The sequence below is a fragment of the Crocodylus porosus genome, unplaced genomic scaffold (genome assembly GCF_001723895.1).
Source record: "Crocodylus porosus isolate Cpor-Errol unplaced genomic scaffold, CroPor_comp1, whole genome shotgun sequence".
Lineage (NCBI taxonomy): Eukaryota > Metazoa > Chordata > Crocodylia > Crocodylidae > Crocodylus > Crocodylus porosus.
Window position 1 is genome coordinate 3,826,248 of NW_017728950.1, and position 15,008 is coordinate 3,841,255.

At 37.6% G+C, this 15,008-nt stretch overlaps 1 protein-coding gene across 2 annotated transcripts in view; it reads right to left on the reverse strand.

Annotated features, from left to right (window-relative positions):
• Positions 1-15,008, reverse strand: part of LOC109323448 (contactin-associated protein-like 4) — a 421,861-nt gene that overhangs the window by 127,125 nt on the left and 279,728 nt on the right. For both annotated transcript variants that reach the window (XM_019555012.1, XM_019555011.1), the window contains exons 4-7: positions 13,942-14,089; positions 3,815-4,018; positions 3,468-3,652; positions 1,119-1,262 (exon numbers count right to left, since the gene is read on the reverse strand). In XM_019555012.1, coding sequence (XP_019410557.1) covers positions 1,119-1,262; positions 3,468-3,652; positions 3,815-4,018; positions 13,942-14,089 — 681 coding nt within the window. The remainder of the gene's footprint in view (positions 1-1,118; positions 1,263-3,467; positions 3,653-3,814; positions 4,019-13,941; positions 14,090-15,008) is intronic.

A 15,008-nucleotide genomic window follows, 5' to 3' on the forward strand; every position in this document is an offset into this window, starting at 1 on the left:
CCTTTACAATTCCAAAATATTTCCTAAATTTTCCAACCAAATAATACTGCAGTTTATATTAGTTGAGATCAAGATGATTCTATTTTTAATCTATTTTTCAATTATTCTGCAGTTACATTTTATTTATTAAATTCTCAAGAAAAGGCTACTGAGGGAGTGATATTCTAGGTATATTTATTTTCTATTGTTTTTAAGGAACTTCCAGTATGTTTTCTGACAAAAGGCTCACATCCCACATAAATTAAAACAGAGGAACTTTTCTAATATTTCTGCTTATAGGAAAGATAGAGCAACTGAGACGATGGCTCATATTTTGGACTGAGCTCAAACAAAAAAGATTTTCAGAATAAAAGTAGTGTTACAACTAAAATTATTTTTTCTATTTAGCATGTCTCGTGATTGATGGTAGAAATTTCAAAATATCTCTGCCACAATTTGTTGTTTTTTATGTTAATGGACTGAAAAGGAGGAGTAAGTATAGGAAACGTTGCAAGAAAGTGTGTCCTAGTAAGTTTTGTGGCCCAGTTCTCCAAATATCAAATATCTGGATAATTCAGATAAGTTATGGAAACCAGCCCAATAACTGGATGGGGTCTGTCCATTACAACCACATACTGGGTTATGCCAATAAAAATAGAAGAGGCTAAATATAGTTCTGCAGACACCACTATAAGTTGCAATGAATATACTAAATGCCTAAGCACTATGAAAATAGCCTATTATAACTCAGTACTCCTGAGTGCATCCTGAATGAGATGGGGATTAGTGTCAACAGTAGTAGTACTTGCTACTTGCTTTATGACTCATGTTTGCCAGAGAGGTGATGGGACAATGGTTATAGCACTGATGCAACTAGACACACAATAGTATGCAATAGAAGCTGCATTGTCTGACATTTGCTTTATGCTGAAAAAGCTCAAGTACCCAAATTATGACTCTCTTGTGTATGCTCTGTACGTGTTACCTGGTGAAATCTACACAGAAGCAGTCATACTATAAAATCATGTCTATAGACTCTGCCTTATTGTCTCTATTAAAAGAATAACAGGTTCCTAGGACCCTTTATTAATATATGAAAAACATGAAAACAACTTTGTTTTTTAGCTTGATTATCTTACCACAATGTATATCTGAGGTTTATGTCTTTTGGCCAAATCAATAATGTTCACTCCATTGTAATAAATGTTTTCAAAACACCCCTGAAAGTTCTTGCGTGACAATGTCCCTGATTTGCCAGATATTGGGATCCCTCCAAAGCTGAGCTTAGAAAGAAAAGAGAAATCAATAATACTATTAAATAATTTTCTGACAATCTGCTTGCAAAGTCGATGATAACATTTTAACGACAATATAGTAGCAGGAGACAAAGATTGGCCAATTATGAATCAATCAATTTTTTTAGCTCCTCACTATTATTGTATCTAAAATTTAAAATGCAGGTTAACAAAATGTAGAGCATACCCCCTCCCCCATATCTATGCATCAAAACATCTTTTAACCTTGAAACATTAATTCTCTGAGGATACTATTTAGAATGCCTATTCTAGGGGGAAAATAATGAATGAAGAAAATAAACCTTACTCTCACAACTCAGAAAATCAGATTTGATGAAGAATGCACTGCATTCAAAAGTTTGTCTAAGTCTATACTAGCCATACAGTTAGTCTAATAAAATATATCACCTACAACAATCATTGCCTCTTGCATGATTCCTGCACTACCACAGCTACATCATCATTCCAACACTACCAAAACTAGATATTATAACCTTCTGGAAATAAGTGACATGTGATATATCTCAAATAGCAGTTCTTAAACATTTTCATAGTGTGAGTTAAGCTTAATACAGAGGTGGTTGTAACTATTCTGTCAATTTATGATCTCAGAACTAGAGCCAGTTGAGAATGTTTTTCAACTAACCATTTTTTTATGTTAAATCAACAGCTGGAAGCTGAAACAGCTCACTAGCACAGAGTTTCAAGCGATCCCTCAATGCAAAATCCTTTTTTTAAAAAGTATTGAAAATGTCAATAGATCTGTTGTTGACATTTGGTAATTGATGTTTTCCATTTGTTCAAAAGAACTTTTCATTTAGAAACTTCAGGTAATTTATAGTTTTTAAAAAGGTTAAAACAAATTTAGAAGCTTAAATCAAAACGAATCATTTTGTAATTATCACAGTGAAATGTTTTGACTGTCCAGACATGAAGCAGGTTTCAGGTTCATCAAAATTTTTACAGTTTTGAGTTTTTGTACTGAGTTCAGGTGAAAAAATGTTTTGAAATCTCGAATACTTTCATGAGACACAGAAACCATTTCTAACCCAACTCTAGTCACAACATTCTTAATCATAGTGACAGTAATTGTTACAAGTACTGTGAAATTAGGAAAATAATTATGTGTTATTACTTAAATGGTGAAACATGGACATTGTCTTTTCAAAAAAGTTTTAAAAATACATTTTACTTGGGGCTTTATTCCCTAGGGTACTGAGGATCCTGGCTTTGATCCAGCAAAATACTTAAGCAAACACTTAACTTTAATCATCTGAACAGTGAGTTGAAGTAGGATACTTATGCTTACATTTAACCGTGTGCTTAAGTGACTTGCTGGAAAGCTGCCAGAATGCTCAGCACTTTGCAGGATGAAATCCATTAATCCCCCTCACTCAGATGTTTCATTAGACTCAACAATAACACAAATGGAATCAGAATACCGCGACCAGCCAGATCTCAATGGACCACCAGCAAGTGGTCCGTGGACCATAGTTTATATGTCTCTGTAGTACATTATACATACTCCTTTACAAATGCAATACACATTCATTTGTGGGCTTTCATAAAATATGTTTCTTGTACTACTGCTGGATTTAAGGTAAGTGAAATGTTAAAACCAAAGGGTGTGTCTGCACGTGCGCTTTAACACACATTAGCCTATTTTAATGCACATTAAAGTGTTACCAAAAAAGTGCGCTTTCGCTAATGCACACTAAAGTAGGCTAATGTGCCATCGTCTAGTACCTCACAATGGAGGCACTACATTGAATGTGCAATAGCAAAAGCACATTAATGAATGTGTAGATGTGCCCAAACGTTTCAGAAATGGGTCTTGCTTAGTTGGTCTCTTTTCACTTCGAACAAAAAATAAAGTAAGATTTCTTGAATGGGGAATCATCCCTACATCTGTACAGCACTTAGTATATTGCCAACACTACTGGAAACAACAACAACTAAGGATGGATTATGATGTATGAGGCAAAAGTAATCTCGTCAGAGAGCCCTGTTGTCAGTCAACGGTAATAGATTCAGAAAACAATTTTTTTCCTCATCCATTCTTTAAGAATATGAACTTTGCTAAAAGTTTGAATTACCACAAAGTTCCTTATACAGTTTTGTCCCCTTCAGTTGTTTTACTGCACTTACATAGCAAAGGTAATAAACATAATAAATGAAAGGTAATTTTCACACCTCATAATCAAGGTACAAATAATTGAATTCCCCCTTTGCATGAAAATGATGAGTATGTTTATCCACTGTAAAGTTTACTTGATTGTTAAAGTGTTCAATGAGGACTGAATGCCAATGCTGATCATCCAAAAGGCTGCCCAGGGTGATATTAATTTGGGCATTAGCAGAACGAATTTTAGCATCACCTTGAGAGAAAAAAATAACAAACTATTAGTTCCACTTTAAAAACAATATGGGTATTCAACCACAAAAAACTAGCTTATGATGTACTATAGTTTAAATCAAAGGATTTTTAAATAAATAATATCCAATAGATGCAATACAAGTGTGTGCCCCATAGCTGTTACCTAAATTAATGAGCAATGAAAGTTTTCCTTTCATTAATTCCAGTGTGATGTGATCTCCATTCTGTCCTTCTCTGTGGAGCAGAGTCCCATCACTCTGCATTGTTTTAAACTTCAGAGAAATTACATCTTTCAATGCACTCGTGGGCTTTTGATTCAATCTGTATAGCAGGCAACTCTTCCCATCAAAATCAGCCACCTCAGACCCTAGAAGTAAAGAAATTAAAAAGAACTTGTTAAGGATGTTTAGAAGATAAGTATTGAGTTTCTTTTATGCTGCATGCAAGTGCAGTAAGGAGGATCCCTCTCTTCCTCAGCTGCATACCACTCAGGAACATCTTTCAAAATAGTAATCCTTGTACTCCTCTGAATGGCAGAATGCTTCAGTTTCTCATTATTGCTGAAACTAGAGTTTCTAGAAAGAGTCCTCTTGAGGAAGCAGGACCTCCATACATCTTTGTTAATGGAAGTGCATGCTGAAGCCTGAGAAAAGATGGCAGAGCAGTCTTTTTATCCTACAGTTATAGACACATTGTTCTGATTCTGATCACACAGTATTCTTACATCAAATGATTCTATTAAGACTGTGTGATTTCTCCTGATTTATTACAGCATAAATGAGGGAAGGACCAAACAAATTACATGTTACAAATGCATTAAATAGCCATGCTACCCCATTGCAGGCTGTAGCTTTAAAACACTAAGCCAATCTGTGTGGTTTTACAGTCAGTTAAAACATTATTAGGCTACACTATTTTAGAAAATGTCAGTTTTGGTATGGTTAAGAGTCTTTGTCTCTTCTCACAAAACAAAACACCACTGATATAACAAGAGTTAATTTTGATCTACAAGACCCTCGGTATGGGAATGAGGCCATCAGGCTTTAGAATTGGTTGAAGGAGTTTGGCCATCTCCTGTTGGTCAGCTGAAAACTATTTTGCTAGACTAGTCATCCTGGGCACATTAGACAATAACACGGACAAGAAAGCAAACTGTTTCTAAGCTTTAAAAGATAATGTGATGTTAAGAAGATTCATAGTATCTTTTAGTTTCTTTGTTTTACATTTTACTTTAGTAACTAGGGAGATAGGTGCATTGTTACACCTATGTGACAGCTGCCCCAATGAAGTCTACTTTTTGTCTTATGACAATATTTTCTCTATTTTCTTTCAAGGTCACATACATTCATTCCACCTGGAAAAAATGTGATTTTTAGACCAACAATGTAAAAAAATCTGTCAAATCAGATGCAGATTGAACAAGTCATACACAAAGGAACTGATAACACTAAGAAAACCTCACAGAGTATTCAGACTTCATAAGTAAAGAAGAAAAAGGTAATTGCCCTTGAAAGATACATTTGTGAAATAAATGAAGATGTAAAGGACACCCGATAAAATATGAAGTTATTTTGCAAATGACTGGCTGATTTCTTCCAAGTCAATGGAAATCCATTATCTATTTACTAACTTTATTTAATTTGACAAAAAATATTGCTCCATATTGTTGGCATGGAAATGAACTCAATTCAAATCATCCATACTATTTAAAGTCAGCCATTTATATTCAACACTCAAAACCTCTTGACAATTTAATGCAGCTATGTTTCGAAAATGTAGTTGCTTGATTTTCCCACATCTTGTTACTATATTTTGTACTGTGTAGTTATGAAGAATTCATTTACTGAGTGCACAATGAATAAACATTACTTTCTGCCTAAAAAAGATTTTTAAGTTGATTATATTCTTTTGTTTTGCCCCTGAATAAATGTGGAGACTAAATGCATATAACCATGTCACACACAAATTATGTATTTTATGTTTCTTAGACTTCAACAAGTCGAAGCATCTAAAACAGATTTTTGATGCTATATATGTAACCATGCAGTTAGATCTATTCTTACACACTGATGATAGCATACTTTCATTATTGGTAATGCATATGTTTTGCTATTAGTCATTCAGCCAGATGAGTACCAGCGCCAGATGATATCCCTGGTCTCCAGAATCCTTTGCACAATGTTATACTATTAATTCATAATGAATTAATCCCTGTAACCATTATTGTAGTCCTTACTCATAAAAAAATGACTGAAGACTGAATAAGTGATAACCATGAAGAAGGGAAATATTGACTAGATTATCAAATCTCTTGTACACCTACTGTTTTTAACTTCAGTGCATTCACACTAGGCAGACCAAAGAAAGAACTTGAATACATATTGGGTTATCAAGAAAGAACACTATGTTACTACTTCCCCTTCTTTTCCCACCCTACTTCCCCATAGCCTTTCATTCATAGTTCCATTCGGTTTGTTATCTGAACATCTGTCTCAGCAGGTTTGCTCATTTCTACATTTCAGATTTTGAAGTGTTACACACAAGGAAAATGAAAAGGTGGAGTAACTTTGTGACTACAAATATCAGCTTTTTCATGCAAATTCAGTTTTCTGATTTGTTTTGTATAAATCCTACCTATAGTTCAGCAGAGATGGAAACACTCAGGTCCAACAGAGCTGTCAGGAATTTAAATGATACAGCTCCTATGCATATCACAAGATTAAGCTTTGCAATAGTTTTCACAACAGGAAAGTAGAGATATGGCTAGAACTAGTCACAGCTTTAACTGCAAACTCACACATTTGATTTTTTTTTGCAGAGGTGTTTATTACTTGAACAGTTTACAGAACTTTGAACTGTTTTGAACTGTACATACTTGAGTCTCATTGGGCACGTCTACACATATGCATTTACTGTGCACTAATCAAAATTACTGTGCAGTATGGTCACATGTCTACACATGCACGCCCTTACTGCACAGTAAATATGGTGACCTATGTTGACTGGAGCGTAAATTTGATACCTGCTTGATACATCATGTAGGTAAATTTGATACATCATGCAGGTATCAAATTCACTCTCGATTAGTTACTGCATAGTAACATACATGTAGACGCCTACTGCGCAGTAACACTGTATGTGTGAACTGATCTGTGACTATAGTCCCAAGTCAGTCCACACACAGCGTTAATGTGCTTTAATGCCTGCCCATGTACACACTAGCCTATTCCCACTTACTGCACAGTAAATTTAAGCCAGTGTAAATGCATGTGTAGACATGCCCATTAATTATCATGTTGTGTGTCATTCTTAACTGGATGAATTTAACTGTATTAAAGATAAAAAGAGGAGGGTCCACTCTGGGAAAGTGGAGGCAGAGATACTGGATCCAGAGGGTGCCACCACTATCAATTCTGTCTCCAGCTGACATAGGCACAGGGGGCAGCCACAGAGCTGCTCTTTCCTTGCTCCAACCCCAAGCTGCACCTGCATGGGATGCCAGGCTTGGCAAGGAACAGCAGCATCAGCAGGTGAGTTTCCTCTGCCTACACCAGCTCTCTGTCACTCCCTTACTATTATATCCCTGCTGCCAGAAGCCACTGGAAGGAGGAGCACACTTTTCCACTGATGCTACTGTCATGGTCTTTGGCTGACCAGACTGAGGGGAATGGCTATGCAGGGAGCCCAGTTTGGCCAGGGATTGTGGCAGTGGCATGCAGATTCCTTCTTTTATCCTAGCCATCAGGGACTCCTAGCCTTGGAGGGAAATCTTCAGGTGGGCACGGAACAGTTGCTGAAAGAAGAAACCTGTAAACCATTGCTGCTGTCTCCTGAAGAGCCTAGAATCCTGTGCAGGTGCTTCCCACAGCCCCCAGCTGGAGAGGACAGGAGCAGCTCTAGGGCTCCACCTGCTCCCCAGGTCAGCTGTGGGTAGCAAGTGAGTGTCTCGCTCCTTCCCACTCCATCATGTGCCAGCTCTCTGCCTGGTTCCCCTGGTGTCCCTAGCCAGCCTACAGTCTCCAGCTTGCTTCACCCCATCCCCCATGGTCCAAAAGTCAGTGTGTTGTACCCTATGTAGTAAATCCTAGATCCTCCAATGACTGGAGGGAACCAGGTTCTTGGTGCTAGGAAAAGCTAGGTAAGCCTCATAAGTTAGATCTTGCCTGAAACAATGCTACTGAAAATGCAAGCTATTGTAAACTTATAGGTAATAACATACATTTAAAATTAATTTTCTACCATTGTATTCCTATTGAATATATATAGGTCCATACATCATCCTTTCCTATAGAAAGATTTTTCTTTGGCTTATTTAGTTGTGTCATAGTCCGTAGTCTTCTTGTGAAAGGAATGTTCATAAACTTTTATCCATATAATTTAACAAATTTAATTGCCAAAGTTCTGATAGGGGTTCAAGATCACAGTCTCTGTTTTGTGATCTTGTAGAAAAGTGTGTTCCATCCTATTTATAGCAGCATTGATTGTAGTCACCAGGTGCATTTATTGAATTTACTGTGTCCATTTTGTTTTCTTTTCTAATTATAGACCACAGTGATTGTCACACACAAATGAGAAGTTGGGACCAAGATTTATGTGCTGGGTCCCAGTTAGGAAAGGCAGGATTAGATCCCTATAATGGCCTGGAAGTCAGGAAAATATTTCAGTCCATTTGTCCCTGTTATGTGAATTATCCATTGTCTCTTGCAGGTCTTCAGCAGATGGAATGAGCAACAGAAGGAGTAATAGAAGGAGAAAATAATCTACCCAACTAACACTTAGGTTCACCAACAAGCTGTGGCACAATTTTAACAAGGCCAGTGTCAGCATAGGTTCATCATCATAATCTAAAATTTCAACTAATGATAAACTACATAAACCTGCTGCAGCAGTGTGCATTTTGCCCACTTGGAACAGGAAAAACAAGCAGACAGGGGATGACAGTGATTTTTTTTAATACAGTAAAGGTATTGCTCAATCACAGGATGATGCAGATGAGGTTGATGTATCCAATATATTTAGAGAAGGGCATTCATCTGGAGACAGCAAAGATTTTTATTTAAATGTATTTCTCAAAAAAAAGACAAAGATTCTAACACAAACTCACTCAGGAAATAACATAGGAACATGACATAGGAAGCAGGAGAAAAAAATGGGATGTGGAGAGGAACAGTACTATATGAAGAATCTTTTAGCACTAGTGTAGATTCCAAAATAAATTACTTGTATTGTTGCAGTGCTTAGAGGCCAACCTGGCTGGGACCCCACCTGACTGTCTGCTCTGTAGACATATAGAAAGCAACACTCCCTGTACCAAATAGCTTACAGTCCAGAATATGGCTTACCTACAAAATATTTGACAAATGTCTTATGGATAAGACTTCTGATCTTCAATCTCTCCCTCTCCCCTGCTCCTTCTGTCTTCCAGAGACCAGGCTGATTCTGGTCTGGGAAAGTATGGGATGCTCCAGTCCTCCCATTCCCAGGGAGACTGCAGCAGTGGGACACAACTCCTACCCACTTCTTACACAGGGGGCTCTAGTGTGAAAAGCAGGCAGAGGGCTCTGAGAAAAGGCAGCTGAGAAAAGGGACCAGTACAGCAAAACCCTTGCTTGCTTCTCACACTAGGAACTCTGGAGTGAGAAGGAGCCAGAGAACAGCTCGTGCTTCTCTTCTCCCCTCCTAGTCTATAGGCAGGGCTACAGCAGCTCCAGAATGGGGGACCCCAGTCTCTAGAAGGTATAGAAACCTCTCCCCTAGCTTCATTCCTTATGGTCTCCCAGAAGCAAGTTCTACGTTGTCTTTCTCCCAGAGGGACCATTTTTGCTTCAGGAGAAAAAGCTTGAACATCTGCACACTTTTGGTTTCTACCAGGAGAATAGCAACTCTCCCAGAAGAAACTAAATGTTTATACATGGCCACTGTGTAACCTGCAAATGTCGGTGTAGGAATGACCTCATACTTGTAACATTTATCATGTTCAGTTTACTTTTATGTGGTTTGCAGCATGTGCAATCTGAAAAATTGCTTACTTTTCCTGTGAACATCAGCACTTCATGGCAAAGGAAAAGGTACTTGCCAAAATTAGCAAGCTAGGATCCATTAGCATGGGTGCTGATTTGAGGGGAAAGGTGGTCTGTGAATACTTGTAAATGTGATTAAAAGGAATGTGTTTCTTCCTCTTGTTCTTCAGCTCCTGATCCTGGCTGGAAATATCTAATCCCTAAGGGTAACCATAATTACATTTTGCAGCACTTATTTGTGTCTGTTGTCAGAAGCACAGAGAATAAGAATTTGTTTTGGAAATAATTTTAAAGGTCTAAAGGCTAGAAGGAATCACTGAGATCATCTGCACTGACTCTCTGCATAACAAATCATCAAATTTTACCCAGTAATTATAACATATATGAGACTATTATGGAAGCTCTAGACACATAAGGAATAAATTTCTAACAAAAGTTTAGGCATTTTTTTTTGTATTTGAAGCTAATGCATATAAATAAATTAAATTCCAGGAGATCCAGAATCTGCAATGCCATTTTATAGTGTCACAAAACAGTAGTACAGAGACAATAATTAATAAGATTAAATCAAAATAAACAACTATTTCCTTGGTATCTGTCTGAGTCAACAGACAAAGAGCATCAGTGAGATGCTAGTTTTTGAGTTTCTTTAACTCAGCCTACTTTTGGAAGGATGTTAGGACAAACTTCTCAAAAGATAAAACATAATGCTTTCATTTACTTGTTTCCAGTAGGTCTCACTGTGTGCTTGGTGCTGCACAACACAACTGAAAGCATAGTCTGTGCCTCAAAAGAACTAATATTTTAAAATGGCAAAACAAGCAAATAGATGGGGAGAGTGCAGAAAAGATGTGCCTAATGCATTAACATAGGCAGCAATTTGCCACTTTGTAATAATAATAATATTTCAACGACATAATTGCGTTATCAATTACACGTAAGTTACCTCATGTTTCTCCTAATTGGCTGGTTAGTTTCTTATAGACAACGTGACCAAAATGTTTCATGTAAGAGGGTAGTTACCTGAATATGTGATTGGAAAGACTATTCATACAGAGGGAACCCTCAGTGTTTATAAAAGGGGAGGTGTTTACTTGGCTTGAGAAGAGACAGAAGCAGGTAAGTAAGGAAGAGTTGAAGGAAGGCTTTGAAGGCAAAGACAATGAGCATAAAATGTAAGGGAATTGAGGAGGTGGAGATAATAAAAGTAGAAAGAAGGAATTACATATATAAATCAACAGGCCAGGAGATGATGGGAGTGTTATATCACAAACACTAGAAGAGAAGAGTTTAAAAAAGATAAAAAGGTTCTGGACACAAACTTCAGTAGTCAGACACAAAAACTAATTTATTTTGGAACTTCTGGGAACTTAATTTTGACCAAAACCAGGATTTGGACAAAATCTAAATCTGAAAGGCAACAAACAGGGAGGAGACAGAGGGTAGGTGAAGATGTTACATTTAGATTGATCTAAGTAGGGTTAGGTCCATCTAAATGATGATATGTATAGATGTTTGGGGAATTTAGATAGAGAAAAAACTGGCCAGCCCAATCTAACTTAGTTCACCTAAGAAAGTGAACCAAGTTAGATAAGGCATAGGTTAGCACAATCTAATAAATGTTTGTACCATTTTCAGAGCCAATCCCAAGGCTGGGAAAGCCCAGCCACTTGCCCCAGCCCTGAAGCTGTGCTTTTCCTATCCCCTCCACCCTGATCAAGGTAATTTTAATCCGTTGACTCCTCACACCCTTAGACAGACAACCCCCTTCCATGCGGACCTATTAACCCCCCATGCACCAACCAGTGCCCCCACCCCACAAAACCCACCCCCTGTGGACACACCAGCCCCACCCCCAATCCTGTCTGTCCTTCCTCCCCCCCAGTTTATTTAAATAGAGTTCCTGATGTGGCTCCTGGCACCAACAAATGTCTGTATAAGCAGAAGACCTGATCAACAATCACACGATTTAAAGTAAGCTGCCTGGTTGTACACTGGGTCCTGGGAATGTCTGCACACACCCCAAGTTGATTTCCTGGTTATAGACCAGAATGAAAGCAAAGAGTGTGTCATACATAATTTAAGATCATAATAAGACTAAATAAAAGGATAAAGGGATAAGATTATGAGCCTATTAACATATGTCCAAATGGCACAATGTGGTGTTATGCAGAATTACTTGAGTTAGCTCAGGCACTGGAACCACTCAAACTATGCTGGTTCAGTTCTCCACTTAGACTACTTTGCCTTTCTGAGCTTTTTCAGATTTAGTTGTGGCTGCTGTCTCCAATACTAGTTAGGCATTTTATCCAATAATTCTTTAATGCAAAATATATAAGCAATTCAGGCAGCAAGAACCAGTACCCAGAATTTACCCTGCCCAGCAAAGAAGTCTAACACTACTGTACAGTAGGGCTGTGTAAAATGTCAATGCCTGTTTTGTTTCAACACTCTTTCAACTCATTTTCAGCTCAAAACAGTGAAATCGAAATGAAATGAAGGGCTTCAAAACAGCCTTGAAATGAAACAAGGCAAGTCAAAATGTTTCAAAAATTTTGAAACACTTTGAAGCAGGCAGTTGCCAGGTGGGAGACAAGGGAGAACCAGCACTGCACTCCCAGCAGCTCCACGTGGCTCATCCAGAAGCACAGCCCTGGCTCTACCTGCCTCCTGTGGCCAGGCTGCAGGAAGCCAATTGCAGTGCAGGGGAAGGGAACTGAACCCAGAACTGAGCACTCAGCTCCTTTCCCCAGCTCACCAGTCCGAGGCAGCAGCACCCAGCTTCTCTCCCAGGGTTGCGGGCCCCTGATCTGCCTGCCGGATGAGAGAAGATGTTTTGAGCTTCCCCATTATAGCTTATGGGCAAAACACTGTCAAAACAACATCACTGTTTCAATGAAACAAAACAGAACAACAGTTTTGAATGAAAACAAAACATTGTTCCATCGAAACCTTGAAATGCAAGTCGAAATGAAATGGTGCCATTTCGCACCGCCCTACTGTACAGCCACACTCTCTCTTATTTGCTCCCTGAATGGTATAGACATTACATAGTATAGGATAAAATGGATAAACAGCATTAGGAACAGGGCCCAGAACAGACAGCTTTCTCCCTCCATCCAGAAGCAGTGCCTACCACATTGGGCCACAAATTAACACTTTCTTGCTTGCATTTCTTGTGCCCCCAAATCTCTTTCCTCTTGACTGCCCAGAGGCTCACCAACAAGAGAGCTTTCATTCTCATATTGTTTATGTCCTGAAATTTAGGGTATCACCCTAAAAGTAAGAGGATGAGGTTGGCCTAAAAACAAGGTTTCCCACTTCCTAGACCTTTTTTTTGTGAAAAAAAAATAGCGGTCCTTCTTCTCCATTGTCTGATGGGTAGGCATTCCTCCAAGTAAACTGGATCTGAATGGAACATCATGCTCTTAGTGACTTGGGTAAACTGAATTCAAACATGATGGAAGCATGTTAGCTTTTCCACAAGTCTGGCTATTGAAAAAATGGGGAATACACGTGTAGCTCTCTGGGACAATATAGGATTGGCTACTGCAGAGTACAAAAAGGATTAGCCTTTGAGATGAAAGGGGGCTTAGCCATTGAGAGAATGGGGGATCTGGATCCCTTGGAGTTGGAATAGGATTAGGTATCCTGAAGGAGGTGGCCAAGTTTGGGACAATTTGCAAGTTTAAATAGAGGCTCCTTAGAGGTGAAAATAGAGTTGGGATCATATTATTCAACAGATCAATAGGATGCTTACAATAAATGAAAATATATTAATTTCTGAAACATGCTTATAACATCTAGTAACTTCTAGTTAATGCTACATAAACAATGTTGGTACACATAAAATAAATCTTGTCCTTGATATCTCATTGGCTTCTGTGGCAGACCAGCATTTCTGCAAAAATTGTCAGGTTTCTGTGAAGCCAGGATCAATGGCCCTTAAGTTGGTTTATGTGGCTAAAGTGGTGGATATTTACCCCTCTGAACAGAGTGCAACCTTTATGAGTGATCTTTGTAATGGCATCAAATAGGAGTTCGGGGTGTACCAGCATTACTGAAGTGTAGCTGTCCCCATTTTTTGATACTACTCAATTCTCTATAGAAACAGCTATATAATACAGATTTCTAGAGGATACAGAACTATCAAATAAAGTCAAATAATATCCAAATAGCAATCAAGCTGATAAAGCTATTTTCTTTTGCAATTTAAGAAACAAGCATTGATTGAGAGTCATTTAATTTAGTTGATTCAGCAAACACTTACTATATGAGCATCCGTAAACCTCAAAACGCATTCCAATTCTACCATTAGGATTCCAGTCCAAGGGGACAAAACGAAGAAATCTTGCTTTGATGGAATGTTGGAGCTTATAGTGCACAACACTGTCTGCATTTGTGTTTCCTGAAAAAGCCTAGAAGAAATGGAAAAAAAAATGACTATATCTATACTGAATACATATGTATATAAAAGCAGTCTTGACCTATTACTCCTCATTTTATAGCCATATCTATGAAACACTTAGGCATGTAAATAAATTCATGTAAGTTCCACTGAGTTTCTTGATAATGTTCATGAGTTAACTCACTCATATGCTTAAGTGTTTGCAGGATCAAGTACTCAGAAATGTAACTTTTCATCAGCCTATGTATATCGTGTTTATTTGAGTGTCATTACTTTTTTAATATTAAAACAAGGGAATGTGTTAAAAAATCTGTCAATTATATGTTAAAACACTTGCATATTTCAGAGCATTTTACCATCTAATATTATCTATGGATAAGTTAGCATATATATTTCTCTGCTATCAAGAGTAGTGTAATTTTTGATACCCTATTTCACTTCAGCTGTAAGCTAAAGTGAACCCAAGAACTCCTATCCAGTACTCTGGATTTCCATCTAGTAAAGAGAAATTATTCTAACAGAAATTTTAAACAGCAATTTTGTAAAATAAAAAAACTGTCCCTGTACTTTATTTGAAAGGTATACGGGCAATGGATTAAAAGAAAAACCCTGGGTTTTTTTACATGCATGCAATCAATACCCTTGCTTCACTTACCGAAAGAAACAAGTTAAAAATATCTGCTAGCTAAGCATTATGAATGTTGGTATTGTAAAAAGAAGAGAAACTCTTTTAGATATTTGTAGTAGATTTCTTATATTATATTTCTTATATTATTATTGGTTTGTGTTATAAAAGATGCAACAAAGTATTCAAAACATTTATGTTTTAGGTTTAAATACTTGATAATTCAGACAGAGAATACTGTCCCTAAAAACATTATCCAGAGCAAATCACAGTAGCTATTTCCAGATATGAACAACAGGAACAT